The sequence below is a fragment of the Labeo rohita genome, chromosome 20, assembly GCF_022985175.1.
Source record: "Labeo rohita strain BAU-BD-2019 chromosome 20, IGBB_LRoh.1.0, whole genome shotgun sequence".
Classification (NCBI taxonomy): Eukaryota; Metazoa; Chordata; class Actinopteri; order Cypriniformes; family Cyprinidae; genus Labeo; species Labeo rohita.
The window spans coordinates 20674203-20688525 of NC_066888.1; the positions used below are offsets into that span (position 1 = coordinate 20674203).

General features: G+C 37.4%; 1 protein-coding gene across 1 annotated transcript in view; it reads right to left on the reverse strand.

Moving 5' to 3' along the window:
* adgb (androglobin) overlaps window positions 1-14323 on the reverse strand; it is a 52732-nt gene that overhangs the window by 15866 nt on the left and 22543 nt on the right. Inside the window, exons 13-23 of the mRNA XM_051137856.1 lie at window positions 13746-13887; window positions 10600-10642; window positions 8031-8214; window positions 7829-7892; window positions 5798-5911; window positions 5400-5508; window positions 5176-5308; window positions 3518-3632; window positions 2613-2756; window positions 1705-1846; window positions 1481-1603 (exon numbers count right to left, since the gene is read on the reverse strand). Coding sequence (XP_050993813.1) covers window positions 1481-1603; window positions 1705-1846; window positions 2613-2756; window positions 3518-3632; window positions 5176-5308; window positions 5400-5508; window positions 5798-5911; window positions 7829-7892; window positions 8031-8214; window positions 10600-10642; window positions 13746-13887 — 1313 coding nt within the window. The remainder of the gene's footprint in view (window positions 1-1480; window positions 1604-1704; window positions 1847-2612; window positions 2757-3517; window positions 3633-5175; window positions 5309-5399; window positions 5509-5797; window positions 5912-7828; window positions 7893-8030; window positions 8215-10599; window positions 10643-13745; window positions 13888-14323) is intronic.

The following is a 14323-nucleotide window of genomic DNA, read 5'->3' on the forward strand; positions in this document are numbered from 1 at the left end:
TTAAATGTATTTGTTGTGATTTTAGCACTTCAGAAAAAAAAACCCACAACGCAACACAAAAAAGTAAGATAATTAATGAGCTATAGATTAAGAATTAGAGATAAGAACTGCAGCTTTTGTTTCATGCACAACCAGCTCATATTTAAAATGTGGAAGAAATTAATAGTTCACTGGCAAATCTTTTAAATCGGACCAGTTTACTGACTATTTTCTTCCAAACAAATGATCAGCAACCAGTCATTTTTTAAAATTATTATTTTGGCCAAACTGTTCCGGATATGCACACAAATTGCATTGCAATAAATTCCCAAAATGTAACTTGTGTGGAAAGATTACTAAGTCTGCAAACAGGATGTTAACAGAGGCCAGAGTCGGACATGCTGATGACTGATGCAAAGTGAAAAGCACAGACGCACCAGCAGAGTAATCATTACACAGGCAGAGCAATCACTGCTCATGATGTTCAAAATATTGGAAGAAAATTCCAAATATTGAATGTATAAATGATGAATGTATCTCTAAATGGTAACTGTTTTTGTTTTGTGCAGGTATGTTTAAAACGCTAAAGTGAAACCATTCTGTTTTGGCCTTAAATTTTGAAATCACACAATCTAACTTAAATCAAAAAACTGCTTGTGCTGCATGTATGTAGCATCTTTGGTTGTCTCTAAATGGCTACAATTACTTTTATCTAAGGCCAATTCAACCAATAATAGAGCCAGTAAACATCTTGTTAATGTACTCTTTCATTCCTTCTTGTCTCTTGCTTTAACAATAAAAAAGGCAACTGGTATCAGAATCAGCCTATTTGCTCATAAAAAATTGGAATCGGCCATAGAAGATCATGATTTTAGTCTACTGAATAGTCCTGTTCATCTGTGTGTGACTGCTGGATCTACACTGTAATTTTCACACAATAAATGAGTTGTTTGAGGTAAATAGAGCTTGATGAGCAATGCTAGGATCTTTAGAGACTGCTTGCGTGTTTTGACTCTTTGAGCTTCCCGGATGCTATTGCTTCCTGAAATATACATTATCTTGCTCAGTACATTTCTGTATTTTCTTTTATCCTTCCTCTCACACTTTCCCTTCATCCTTTTCCGATACTGCTGCATCTTTCTTGCCTTCTATCTTTCTCACTTTCTTTTGGCCACTCTCCCTGTCACTCATGTTGTCAGGCTGGGGATGGAGTGATGCTTGGAGGTATGGAGCCAGATGGATAGAGAGATGAAAAGGTGTGTTATTCTCTCTGCTGTCATACTTGCTTAGAATGACTGGCAGCTTCATTGATAAGTATGAGCTTCAGGGCCTTGCAGCTCTCTCTCTCTCACCAACATAAAAACCCACAGAACAGATGTCAGACATAACTGACCACAGGAGAATGGCTATGAATCAGATCACAAAGACAACTGGCATAAATTCTTGAATTCACAGTTTCTACTTTTCCGTTATACTAGGTATCATTATATCTGGACTTTACCTGGTCTTGCTGCAGTGAGGATCTCTCTGACTAGGTACCCTTTCCAACCTGCCTGCAACACTGTGGCTGCCTGCATTTCCTTGTCCGTGGCCTGCCTGCCATTCCAGCGCTCTGGAGTGTCATCTTTTACAGGGAGAAAAAACACATGAGTACATAAAGCCAGGATGAGCCCTGTGCTATAATAGGTGTAAACCCAAACAGAGACTCCGTAAGCCTACATTCACCTGATCGTGCATCCAAGGCTTTATCGTTGCTACCATGTGGCGATGGATCTCCTGTCAGAGTCTGCACTGCAAACAGCTCCTCAGAGGTCAGTTTCCGCCCCAGAGAAGAGCAAAACATATGATACACAGCTTCATTGAACACCTGTATGAGACAAAAATAATACATTTACAAGTATATAAATATGTATGAAAGCAATATAAAGTCAGCGGCAGAACAAATGACTCAATTCCCCCTTCCTAAGGGGGTCTTTGGAATGCAAAGTCAAGTCATGCCTTGGCTTGTTTTTTAAATAGAGTGTTTATACAGTACAGACTGTATACATAAACAGAATCAATGCAAACTCCATCAAATATGAGACAAATTCAAATTCTGATGTAAAGCATTGTCAATTTTTAGTTTAACAGTGACAAAATGAATGTGGGTTGCATACTTTTGACAAAACAACAAAAACCACAAACAATCCTAAAGTTTAATTTAAAAATGAACTTAACTCAAAGTGGGCACACATTTGTCACTGTTACATATTTGTTAAAATAAAACAAAACATGAATGTAAAACTTTAAAATGAACTCCGTTTTAACAACTAACAATTAATTCAAGATTAAGAATGAAAGATGTAAAGGAACAATCAGTTTTACATTAAACTAGAAATTCAAAGAATCAGCACTGACATTTCACAGCTGCTCGCTGGTACAGTGCTGTGAATACTGGTGGTGAGTCATAAAGAGCTCAGTTTTAAATTCAAGAACGCATGTTTCATTAATTAAAAAAATGAAGGTATTTCAGTGGCTGTTAAAATTCAAAAGGAAATATAGTGAAAAATGTTCAAAAGTTTGTTCAGATACATTGTGGTCTGACAGAGGGTGCAAGAATCCGTCCCATAGCGCTGTCTCTGTGTATAACCCACCCTTTGTTGCTGTATGTCTACACCATGGGTCTTCTCAAGTTCTTTGGTGGTTGATGGTAGTTCCTCTGGATCTGAGAAGGAGCCGATCACTCGACCCAGGGCTCTTATGATCATTACAGCCTGTTCACAGAACCTCAGACTCTCCTGGACAATTCAAAAGAGAAACATGAAGCACAACAACTGAGATTTTTAGTGTGGCATGAGTGCAGAAATTTTTTGGCTTAAAGCCAATCACACCCTGAGGTTTGTGGACAGAGATCTTTTCAACCAGCTGCTGCTATATGTAGAACAGGTGCTACTGATGCAATGACTAGTGAGCAAACTAATCAATTGACTTGTTGATGCAACTTAGAATGTAGTGATGGGAATAACAGTGTTACTAACGGCATTACTTTTTTCATAACGCGTAATTAAAGTAATTTCTGTTTCCCCCATTACAATGCCATTACCGTTACTGACAATAAAATGCGGCTATACTTGAATGTTCACATTTGTTTGTGATGTGGGCATTTACCTACATGTCCACACATCTCACATAGATGTTTACATTTTGAAAAGTGTAGCTAAGGTTGTTTTATTTACGTGCCTGTGAAGAGAGGTGCCAGAGGCTGAGACAGCAGAGAGCGCACCCTGTTTATTTCTTTATTTTACAAAAGCACATAGTTTTGTTGTTATTATGACTATACACAAATAAAAGTAGAACCTTTGCAGTCTTCGACCACAGAGGGTTGAACTATCCCTTTAACAGCATTGCAGGGGCTAAAGGGACCCCAATAATGTGATATTTAGCCCCTGGAAGGTGTCTCTCACACTGTTTAATATGGGGGGGGGGGTTCCAAGCTTTTAGACATATGTGAACATTTAAAAAAAAGTATGTATGTATATGTGTGTTAATGTGGGCATGCCTTGTCAAGGTGTGGCATAACAGTTTCCTCATCACCAAACACGAACGGAGACATGCTGAAGAGATGTAGATGAACGGCCAATGAAGCACTTGTGTGCACACAAAGAACATGACGCCTAGTGAGAAAAAGTAATGATTTGAGATGTTTAGAGTGAGAAATTTTATAGTGTTTTAATACCCTACTTAAAAAATGGCAAATGTTGGTTAGGCATGTTTTGAAGCATGGCAGCTGATCCCAAATTGGTTATAAGCTGGTTATGAGCTGGTCCTGAGCAGGAGCTAGTTGCTTAGAACCAGCACATAACCAGCTTAAACCAGTTCAGCACCAGCTTAAACCAGCTCATCATCAACAAATAAGCATCTTAAACCAGCTTAAACCAGCTGCCATGCTTCAAAACATACCTAACCAGCATATGCTGGGTTTTTTTTCAACATGGTAGTCATTGGGCTGTAGTGTTAATAATAATATACTAAGTTTTAAACTAATAAACTGCTAGATCCATATAAACTTATATCATGAACGATCATGCACTGTTACTAATGATAATGAAGGGATTTCGTACATGTAGCAGGTTGCAGTCAGCAAAATCTCCTTGGCTCATAAAAGCTATTATTACAATTTCAACTGAAGTTGTTCTTACACCTTTTAAGCACCCTTATAAACCCCCACAGAACTGGGCCAGCTCTGCAATAACATATTAGCTTTACATAATGTGTTGACATAAATCAGGATTTCTCAACACTGAGGAGTTTAAAAGAACAGTATGAGGTGGAGACACAGGAAGAGAGAACAAAGGGAAGAAACAGCCTTGGTAAAATCTGATTCTTTTTATTTTTTCTAAACGTATGATCGTCAAAAATAATTCAGATGTGCCTACATTTGGCCCTCCCCTTCCCTTAGTGTGACCTCTGAATGTAGGCTTCCAGCTTTTAGGCCACTACGCTGCTAGAAATAGCAGACTGGGTCATATCTCTCTCTCTTTCTGTATCTCAACCTATCTTCTTATCTCTCTCTTCAGTTCTGGGCTCCTAAGAGAAAGCGCAGTACATTACATGAACCTTGGTTGTAATGCTGAGAGCTTTTTGTTAGCTTTAAACTACTGCAACAGTTCACTTCATAGTGCTGACTGCTATGGCAGAAAATTGGAAAAACTGCTATTTTTCAATTTTCTAATATAATACAATATAATACAAAAGATATTACCATGCATGATTTGAAAATGTTCCGAATAACTCTAATGGATGCAAGAACATCTAACATATTATTTTACATGGATGGAAATGGCTGTCTTTGCAATGGTGAAGGTGCTAGATCACATTTTGACAAATCACAACTTCCAAAGCTGTTTTATGGAGTTTTTGTCTACCGAAAGCCTTTGGGAAACTATTCTGTCAGCTGAACAATTAGTATGCTGTTAAACAACAGTACAATTTATTGAACACACTATGCTTCCTTTCCTCGCAGCCTCATTTGCATTGTTGTCAAAAATTAAATATGGTGCTTGTAAACATTCTACTCTTACTAGGATTTTTGGTTTCCACAAAAATAGGAAGCAGTGCAACAGTTTTCAACATAGATAATGTTACTTGTACCCCATATGAAAATGTTACAATGATTTCTGAAGGATCATGTGACACTGAAAGTTGTGATATAGTTACCCAGGAGGAAGAGAGAGCAATGCAGCTTTACTAGCAGTTGTTTGAATCTGCACCACAGGAAGTTCAGAAACAATGCTTTTCCATGAGAAAGGCTTAGCTGTTAAAGAACCAGGCCTGGCTGATGACTCTTTTTCTGAGCATAATACACACACATACTTTAGACAGATTGCTTATTGTTGTGAACAGACAAACTGAGTGTGTACAGTACGTCTATGTGTCCTTACTCTCTTCCACAGTCTCCCCCCAGTGCACCAAAGCTGAGAAACCAATGAGAATTTTTGTGGGTGACAGGCTATCTACAAACAGGAAGTGAGTGCCTTTTCCATCTGCAGACTGAGGAGCAAGAACAATGAACAGAATGGGACAGCATCATCGCATACTGTATTAATGCGTTTCAATTTTGTATGTATCTCAGGAGACAACAGAATACACACACACCATTACATAAACTCACACTCACAGTAATTACCAAATATTAAATCAAACCACATGTTCTCAGGGGATAAGGTTAAAAAAAAAAGTCCAGCTCATCAACATTACAGCAAAACGGAGAGAAGAGCAAAATCAGCATGGTCATCAAAAACCTCCCATTGTGTTTCTGTATGTGTGCGTGTGTGTATACCTGTGTGTAAGCAATTCCAGTGGAATCAGGTTGTCTAGCAAGAGCGGACACGGAGTGGGTGGAGGCCACAGTGTTGGACAATGCAGCAGCAGACATTCGAGAGGAGATGGAGTTCTAACAGAGAATTGAGTCACTTTCATGTTTTATTCTAACACAACACAACACAACACATCCCTCCCACCACAGATACCATAATTATACCAAGCACCATTATAAAAATGCCACAACAACAGGTTTAGTTGATTTTTGTATTAGTTGTTTTTATGATAATGCATTCTGAATGTCATAGATACAGTGAGCAAGGGGGGCCAGCCCACCCGCAGAGTAAAACAAATTACAGTTGCCATAGCTACAGACTCATGGGAGAAGTTAAGAGTAATAGGAAAGTATCCATTAGATTTAGATGATTTTGTTTATTCATTAAGTGAACTGTTTATGTGTGGTTGTGGCACTAAGGGTCAGTTCAGCCAAAAATGAAAATTCTGTCATTAATTACTCACCCTCATGTCGTTTCAAACCTTTGTTCATTTTGGAACTCAAATTACGATATTTTTGATGAAATCCCAGAGCTTTCTGACGCTGCATAGACAGCAACGTAACTGATACAATCAAGGCCCAGAAAGGTAGAAAGGACACTCAAATAGTCCATGTGACATCAGTGGTTCAACCGTAATGTTACAAAACTACGAGAATACTTTTTGCGCATAAAGAAAACAAAAATAATGACTTTATTTAAAAATTTCTTCTTTTCTGTGTCAGTCTTCAGGAGAGTATCACTGTCCTAACTACCTTTCTTGGCCTTGAACGTCGTAGTTGCGTTGCTGTCCACGCAGGGTCAGAAAGCTCACAGATTTCATCAAAAATATCTTAATTTGTGTTCCGAAGATGAACGAAGGTCTTACGGGTTTGGAACGACATGAGTGTGAGTAATTAATGACCGAATTTTCATTTTTGGCTGAACTATCCCTTTAAATAAAATAAGCCCCCATTAAACGACACATTGTTTATGGTATAAATCAGAGGTTTATGTTATAGTTCAAAATTTTCATCAAAAGTGACAGCAAAGAAATTTATATTGGGAAAAGATTTCTATTTCAAATAAATGTTGTTCTTTTTAAGTTTCTATTTATCAAAGAATTCTGAAAAAACAAAAACTGCACAACTGTTTTTTACTGATAATAATAAAAAATGTTTCTTGAGCATAAAATCAGCATATTAGAATACGTATGTGACACTGAAGACTGGAGTAATGGCTGCTGAAATTCAGCTTAACAACACAGGAATAAATTATTATTATATATTAACATATTAACATACATTAAACGTAAAAGCTGTTATTTTAAACTGTAACAATATTTCACAATATCCACAATTTTTACTGTATTATAAATAAAAGACTGATGGTGCTACTCTAAGGGACCACTCACACAGAATGCGTCTTTGCGTCTAAAAACACAGCGCTCAGGAATGGTTTTAAAAAAAGCTCAGCATAACGCGAGGGTCTCAAATCATGCTTTTGAGACGTGATAATGAGAAGTTGTGATAATCGCTTGAAGAATGTTTATATATTTCAGGGTATCTGAACACAGCCACTATGAGCACCTCCTCCGCTATGTTGCCGTCAAATAAAACCGTTATCATCGCAACTTGCTACTGTAACAGAAGCTTGCAACGCTTGCCCCGCCTCCGAGTTCTTCTGATTGGTCCACTGCTTTGGAACTGACATTGATGAGTGGCGCTGCATGTAAAAGTTGAAATTCTTGACACAGCATCTTAAAAACACGGCACTCATGTGAGAGGCGCTACAAAAGACGCAAGAGTGTAACGGTCATGCATGTCCTTCAAGCGCATTTATATAAACAAAAACAATGGAAAAGTCGCGCATTGGAATGGAAAAACGTGTTTTGTGTGAATGGCCTCTAATGATGCAAGCATAAATAACCCCAAATGTAAGAATATTCATTAGTTTCAGTTTACACTAGTAAGAATATTACTATGCAGGCAAATGTAATATTAAGTTTAAAGCCCTACCTTAAAGTGTGATGTCTTACACTGATGTGCATAAGTATCTGGTTTGTGAAAAATCAGCAACGTCCTACAAAACACATGATTATTAGCATATCGTAGCCTGCAGCTTAATAGGAATTTAAAAGCATGAAGAGTTAATGTGACAAAATAGCAAAGGATTAGCATAATAAGGCTTAGACTTCTGCTGGAGATGATTGACCCTTACTGGAAGCATTTAGTGAAGTTGTGCAGGTCTACCCAGGTCTCCAGCAGCGGCGGTTTGTCTGTCGCTAATGCATCCTGGGACAGAAACAACGCTCCGCTGGACTCCTTGGCTGTCTGCAGCCTCTCCTTATCTTTTCTGTCTGTCTCTTTATCAGGGCCTGAAGTTGACTCCACTTCTGCCGTATCTTGGAGATTAAAAAAAGAAAACAACAGTCTATTACAAAACAAGTAAGCAATGAAATGCCGGTAGAATTACACATTAGTGACCTTGCCGTTTTCAATGCTGAAATAGTAAGGTCGCATTACAATATAAAGTAACAAAGGCCTGAAGTGATTTATAATTTTCTAGGGAGATGAGTTAGAAATGAGATTAAATAAACAAAGAAATACTGTGATTTGTCCACAATAAGATAAATAACATTAAAATTTAATGACAACTGTAAAAATGTAAACTACTTTGAGAATAACAAGTAAACATTTTAAGCCAGCATAAAATCAATTTCTAGGATAGATTAGCTTTCTAGGCTGGCAGGGAAACAAATGAATCAATGACTCATTTTTTGAACTGAGTAATTTGTGTTTCATTTGTGCACGTATTTGTGCAAAATGTTAATTATTTTACCAAAATAAGAGGGATCTTACAAAATGCATGTTAGTTTTTATTTAGTACTGACCTAAATAAGATGTTTCACAAAAATTACCCCGTTCAAAAGTTTACATACACTTGATTCTTAATACTGTGTTGTTACCTGAACGATCTACCGCTGTTTTTTTGTTTGTTTGTTTATTGATAGTTGTTCATGAGTCCCTTGTTTGTCCTGAACAGTTAAACTGTACACTGTTCTTCAGAAAAATCCTTCAGATTCTACAAATTCTTCGTTTTTTCAGCATTTTTGTGTATTTGAACCCTTGAGATCCATCTTTTCACTCTGAGGACAACTGAGGGACTCATATGCAACTATTACAGAAGGTTCAAATGCTCACTGATGCTCCAGAAGGAAAAACGATGCATTAAGAGCCAGGGGTGTAAACTTTTGAACAGAATGAAGATGTGTATATTTTTCTTATTTTGCCTAAATATCATATTATTTACATACTGTCCTTCAGAAGCTACAGAAGACACTTACATGTTTCTCAGAAGTCAAAATAAGTTAAATTTACACTGATCTACAAATTCCAAAAGTTTACACCCCTGGCTCTTAATGCATGTTTTTTTTTTTTCCTTCTGGAGCATCAGTGAGTGTTTGAACCTTCTGGAATAGTTGCATATGAGTCCCTCTGTTGTCCTCAGTGTGAAAAGATGAATCTCAGTCATTGTTGGAAAGGGTTCAAATACACAAAAATGCTGAAAAACCAAAGAATTTGTGAGACCTGAAGGATTTTTCTGAAGAACAGCAGGCAGTTTAACTGTTGAGGACAAACAAGGGACTCAGAAACAACTATCACCAAACAAAAAAATAGCTGTGAATCATTCAAGTAACAACACAGTATTAAGAATCAAGTGTATGTAAACTTTTGAACAGGGTAATTTTTACCATATGTAATCATCTAAAGTAAAATGCATTTTTATGACCCCTCTTATTTTGGTAAAATCATTTACATTTTGAGGATTCTGCAAGGTATGTAAAATTTTGACCTCACCTGTCCAGGAAGCAACTATAGCGCTTTGACTATTTTAAAAACATACAAACTACTGTTACACTACTGAAAAATGTGGTGAAGTTAGCAATAACTCTCAAACACTGCAAATGAGTTACAATCAGTAAAGCTCATTTAGCCAATCAGGCACTGTATTGAATTTATAAATGCTCGTTTATTGGTGTCACTCAATTCATTACGCCAATTTTGCAAAATCCTGTTATATATTGCAGCTTGAAGTCATTACACTCAGCGCACTGTGCTGACGTATTAGACCATGATAACATAGATGTGGTGGCAAAGCCATTCACTCCATTTACTTATCCACAGGTGTTACTAAGCAACACACTGGGCTCTCTGGGAAAGCACATAATTGGCCTGTCGTGATGAGGGGCGAGCGCATGATCATGATCACAGAGATAGAGATGATGCCATGCGTCTGTGTGTGTGTGTGTATTTGGATCTGTGTTTGTGCTGATGAAAAGAAGATGGATTGGACGGAGGAAGAGAGGGATAAACGAGAAAGTGCAATTGTGAAGGCAGCCAGCTATCATATCATTACAGCAGCTATTAGCCTCACTGCTCTGATGGCTAAACAATGACTTGAGGGAGATAAGTGAGGTGAATTATCGTCTGCCTTTACAAATCCATTCTTTTCACTTCACTTTCATTGTATTGCACATTGTTACCGAAGCACTCAATTGAATATGAGTAATGCTTTCCCAATCTTCCAACTGAGAAATGATGGCATGTATTATTTGAATAAAAATATTTCGCTCAAGGTGTTTCCGGGTCAGCTTTCAACCTCAGAATTGCTGCTAACTGTGAATATGAGCATTATATATATATATACGATACACTACAGTGAACGCTATGTGTTTGAATGACAGGACGGACTGAGTCGTGGCATTGCTTACGGAGACATGTCTCACCGTTGGCGATGCTGTCGTCCTTTTTCTTGTCCTCTGCTGTTACCTGGGGGGAAACAGAGGGATAAAAAGTGCACAGGGTGAGCTGGGAGAGACAGGAGGGCAGAGGAAAGCAGTGGAGACAGAGGACGTCCACATTCATCCAGTCAGCATGCGCTGAGCCCATTTGGCTTCCAGAACCCGATGAGAAATCCTCTAATCTGACATCTGGACTCGCACCAGAAAGGGTTTTCTCCTTCAATTAACTGCTCACAGGAGAGCGAGTGCCATAAACATTAAGGGCACTCGGATGGTGACGGGATTAGGGGACACGGGTTTGATTAGCATGTCAGTCTTTACTCGCTAATTGAGACACCTTTTTGTAAAACTATTCGAATGCGCGTCTTTTAAGTAACCCGGTGTGATGCCATGGAAACAATCCAGCTGTAGGCCTCAGAAACTTCTCCAATGTGCTTTTTTTCTCATGATTGAACCCAACCTCGTGTCACTTAGAAAGCCTTTTAAAGCCTGAGGAGTCGTCCGACTGTGCAATTTAAATGTGGAGGACAATTAGGGGCTCTCTCTATGCCACATCTAACGAACGACAGCGCCAGTGATTCAGAGATAGACTGTGACTCACCACGGATCTGAGGTGAGGAGAAGGGGAGAGAGGAATGGAGGAATGGAGAGCAGAGGGGAGTGAGTGGGATAGGGAGATAGAGGACAACCGGCAGTTTAGCTTTTTTAAATGTAATTTTTTAATATGGTAGTAAACTCCTCAGGGTGCATTCCACACATTACTGTAGTAAACCAGCTCCCACTCACACCTAATTCAGATTACAACATTATCAAAAACTTAATATAGGGCTAAAATATATCAGGTGACCTCATTCTAATAGCTACTGGGCTGGTTGAGCTAAAAATGAAAATTCTGTCATGATTTACTCACACTTGTGTGGTTATGAAACTATGAGTTTCTTCTAAGAAATATCTCAATGTTTTGAGTGTATACAATGGAAGTCAGTGGGCTTCAATGTTTGGTTGCCAACATTTTTCAAAATATCTTTTGTGTTTTCTCAGAAAAAAAGAAAGGCATACAGTTTCATAATGACATGAGGGTGAGTAAATAATAACAAGCGTTTTCCCTTACTGTCCTCATTAACTCAACCTCCTACTGTTCCAAACCTCTGAAACACAAATTTAAAAAAAATGAACATTTTGTCATTCTTGAACATAAATTGGAAGTGAACATAGTGTCACTCAAGCTTCAAAAAGAACATAAAAAGTACCAACGTTATTTCTCTCATCAACACTCATAGGTGAGTTTTGCCACAAGTTTTTGTTATTTGTTTGTTATTTTAGCATTATTTATATACTGTCATAGAATATAACAGCATACATATATATATATATATATATATATATATATATATATATATATATATAGCTTTATTTTACTTAATTATTTAAGTTTTAGTTATTTTTAGTTACATTTTGTTACATACTTTTGACATTTTTATTAGTTTTTCCTTTTTGTAACATTTCTAATAGGTTTAATATTTTTTAATTTAGTTTAGTTTTTTTTTTAGTTAAACTTTTTTTTTAATTTAAATAATTTTATAATTTACAATTTATTTTAATTAGTTTCCGAGGCAACATCTCATTTATTTTTATTTTATTTATCTTTTAAATTTTATTATTTTATTTTATTTTTTTAAAGTTTAAATTCTTCACGCTGCATATAGGCTGGATGTACTGACTTGTGTAAGAAACAAACCAAAATTATACAGTGGCTTCAGAATAAGTGAACCAATTTTTGTTACTTTCATGGTGTGACAGGCCCAATTTTCATTCATTTTTATTTTATGTGACCCTGGGCCACAAAATCTGTCATAAGGGTCAATTTTTATGAAATTGCGATTTATACACAGTCTGAAAGCTGAATAAATAAGCTTTTCATTGATGTATGGTTTGTTAGCATAGGACAATATTTGGCTGAGATTCAACTATTTGAAAATCTGGAATCTGAGGGTGCAAAAAAATCTAGATATTGAAAAAAAAAATCACCATTAAAGTTGTCCAAATAAAGTTCTTAGCAATACATATTACTGATCAAAAATTAAGTTTTGCTATATTTACAGTAGGAAATTTACAAAATATCTTCATGGAACATGATCTTTACTTAATATCCTAATAATTTTTGAATAAAAGAAAAAAATATAATTTTGACCCATACAATGTATTGTTGGCTACTGCTACAAATATACCCATGCTGCTTACGACTGGTTTTGTGGTCCAGGGTCGCATTACGACTGGTTTTGTGGTCCAGGGTCGCATATCGAAAAGTGAGGCCAGGATAAATAATCAGTTAAATTTTGTATTCCACACAAAGTCATACGAGTTCAGAACCACTGTAAATAATGTAAGTAAAAGACATTAATGATTTTATTTTGGGGTGAACTATTCCTGTAAGGGTACATCAATCCAGTTAGATCCCACAGGCACGCACACACATGGACACTTATCTTACAAACTACACTGAAGCTATCTGTCTCAGTCCGATCTAAGCTGAACCCCTTGTGAGACATCCACTCTGATGACTGACAGGCTAATTGTGCTGCTTTTTATATCATTCCGAGGACACGACCTGTCCTTTTATGCAACGAGGCAAGCGTGTTTTACCATTCTCCCTCTCTCTCTCTTATTCTCCATCCCTCTAATGTTGGATCTGCCAGAGGCGCTCTCTTGATTAGGGAGACAGGCAGAGTGACATTGGAGCTGGAAAGAGAGAGGCGTTAGAGGATGTCATAGCCTGTCTCGGCCTCCCGGCCACCAGTCGCACTACAGCCAGAGAGCAGAACATTTTGATGCACACTGCTTGTACAGATGGCATAAACTGAAACACACATCGCAATCCCTGGAGTACAGTCAAACTCTCAACTGCATCTGTTCAGAGAAAGCAGCCACCATTCACACAACATAAAATGCTGTTCAAAAGTTAGGGTCAGTAAGATTAGAAAGAAATTAATGCTTTTAGAATGCACTGAGAATGCATTAATTTGATCAAAAATGAAACATTTATGATGTTACGAAACCTAGATTTTAAATAAAAGTCATTTCTGGCTTTCTGTTCATCAAAATATCTTGAAATGCCAAAAAATTAGACATACCTGGGTTGCTACAGTGGCGTCCAGTGTATTGACACTGTTCTGGGTGATGTCATTTTTAGTGTGGTCATCTTCACTATCATCCATTTCAGAAAAGGAGGTCAGGTTAGAATTATACCCACGCCTCTTTGCACCACTCGGTTCCCTAAACACACACAAACACTGTATTTAATAACAAGCATAACTATCTTGTATTTGTATCCCAGAAAAACATAACAAAAGTACCGCTTTCTGACGTTAAGCACAAACGTTTCATGCTCTAAAGAGTTTTAGACTACTTAAGTGTGACTAAAAACTGTCTTGTGCTTGAGAGCAGCACAATGAGAACCTCAGCACAGTCTCTGTCCCTGTTTGACTCTCCCACACAACCAATTAGTGCTTTTAGCACTCAGTGTGCTAATGTACTTGCACATGTAACTGAATACCTGGAACTAAAACAAAGCTCATATTCAGACACTCTAAATAATTCATGCCTGGTGGGTGGCAGGCATGCCATTTGGTACAGTTTTGACATGACGGACCAAAACTTTTCTCTTAGGTTCCAGTTTCCTACCGATGGATTTGAGAAATTGTGTATTACT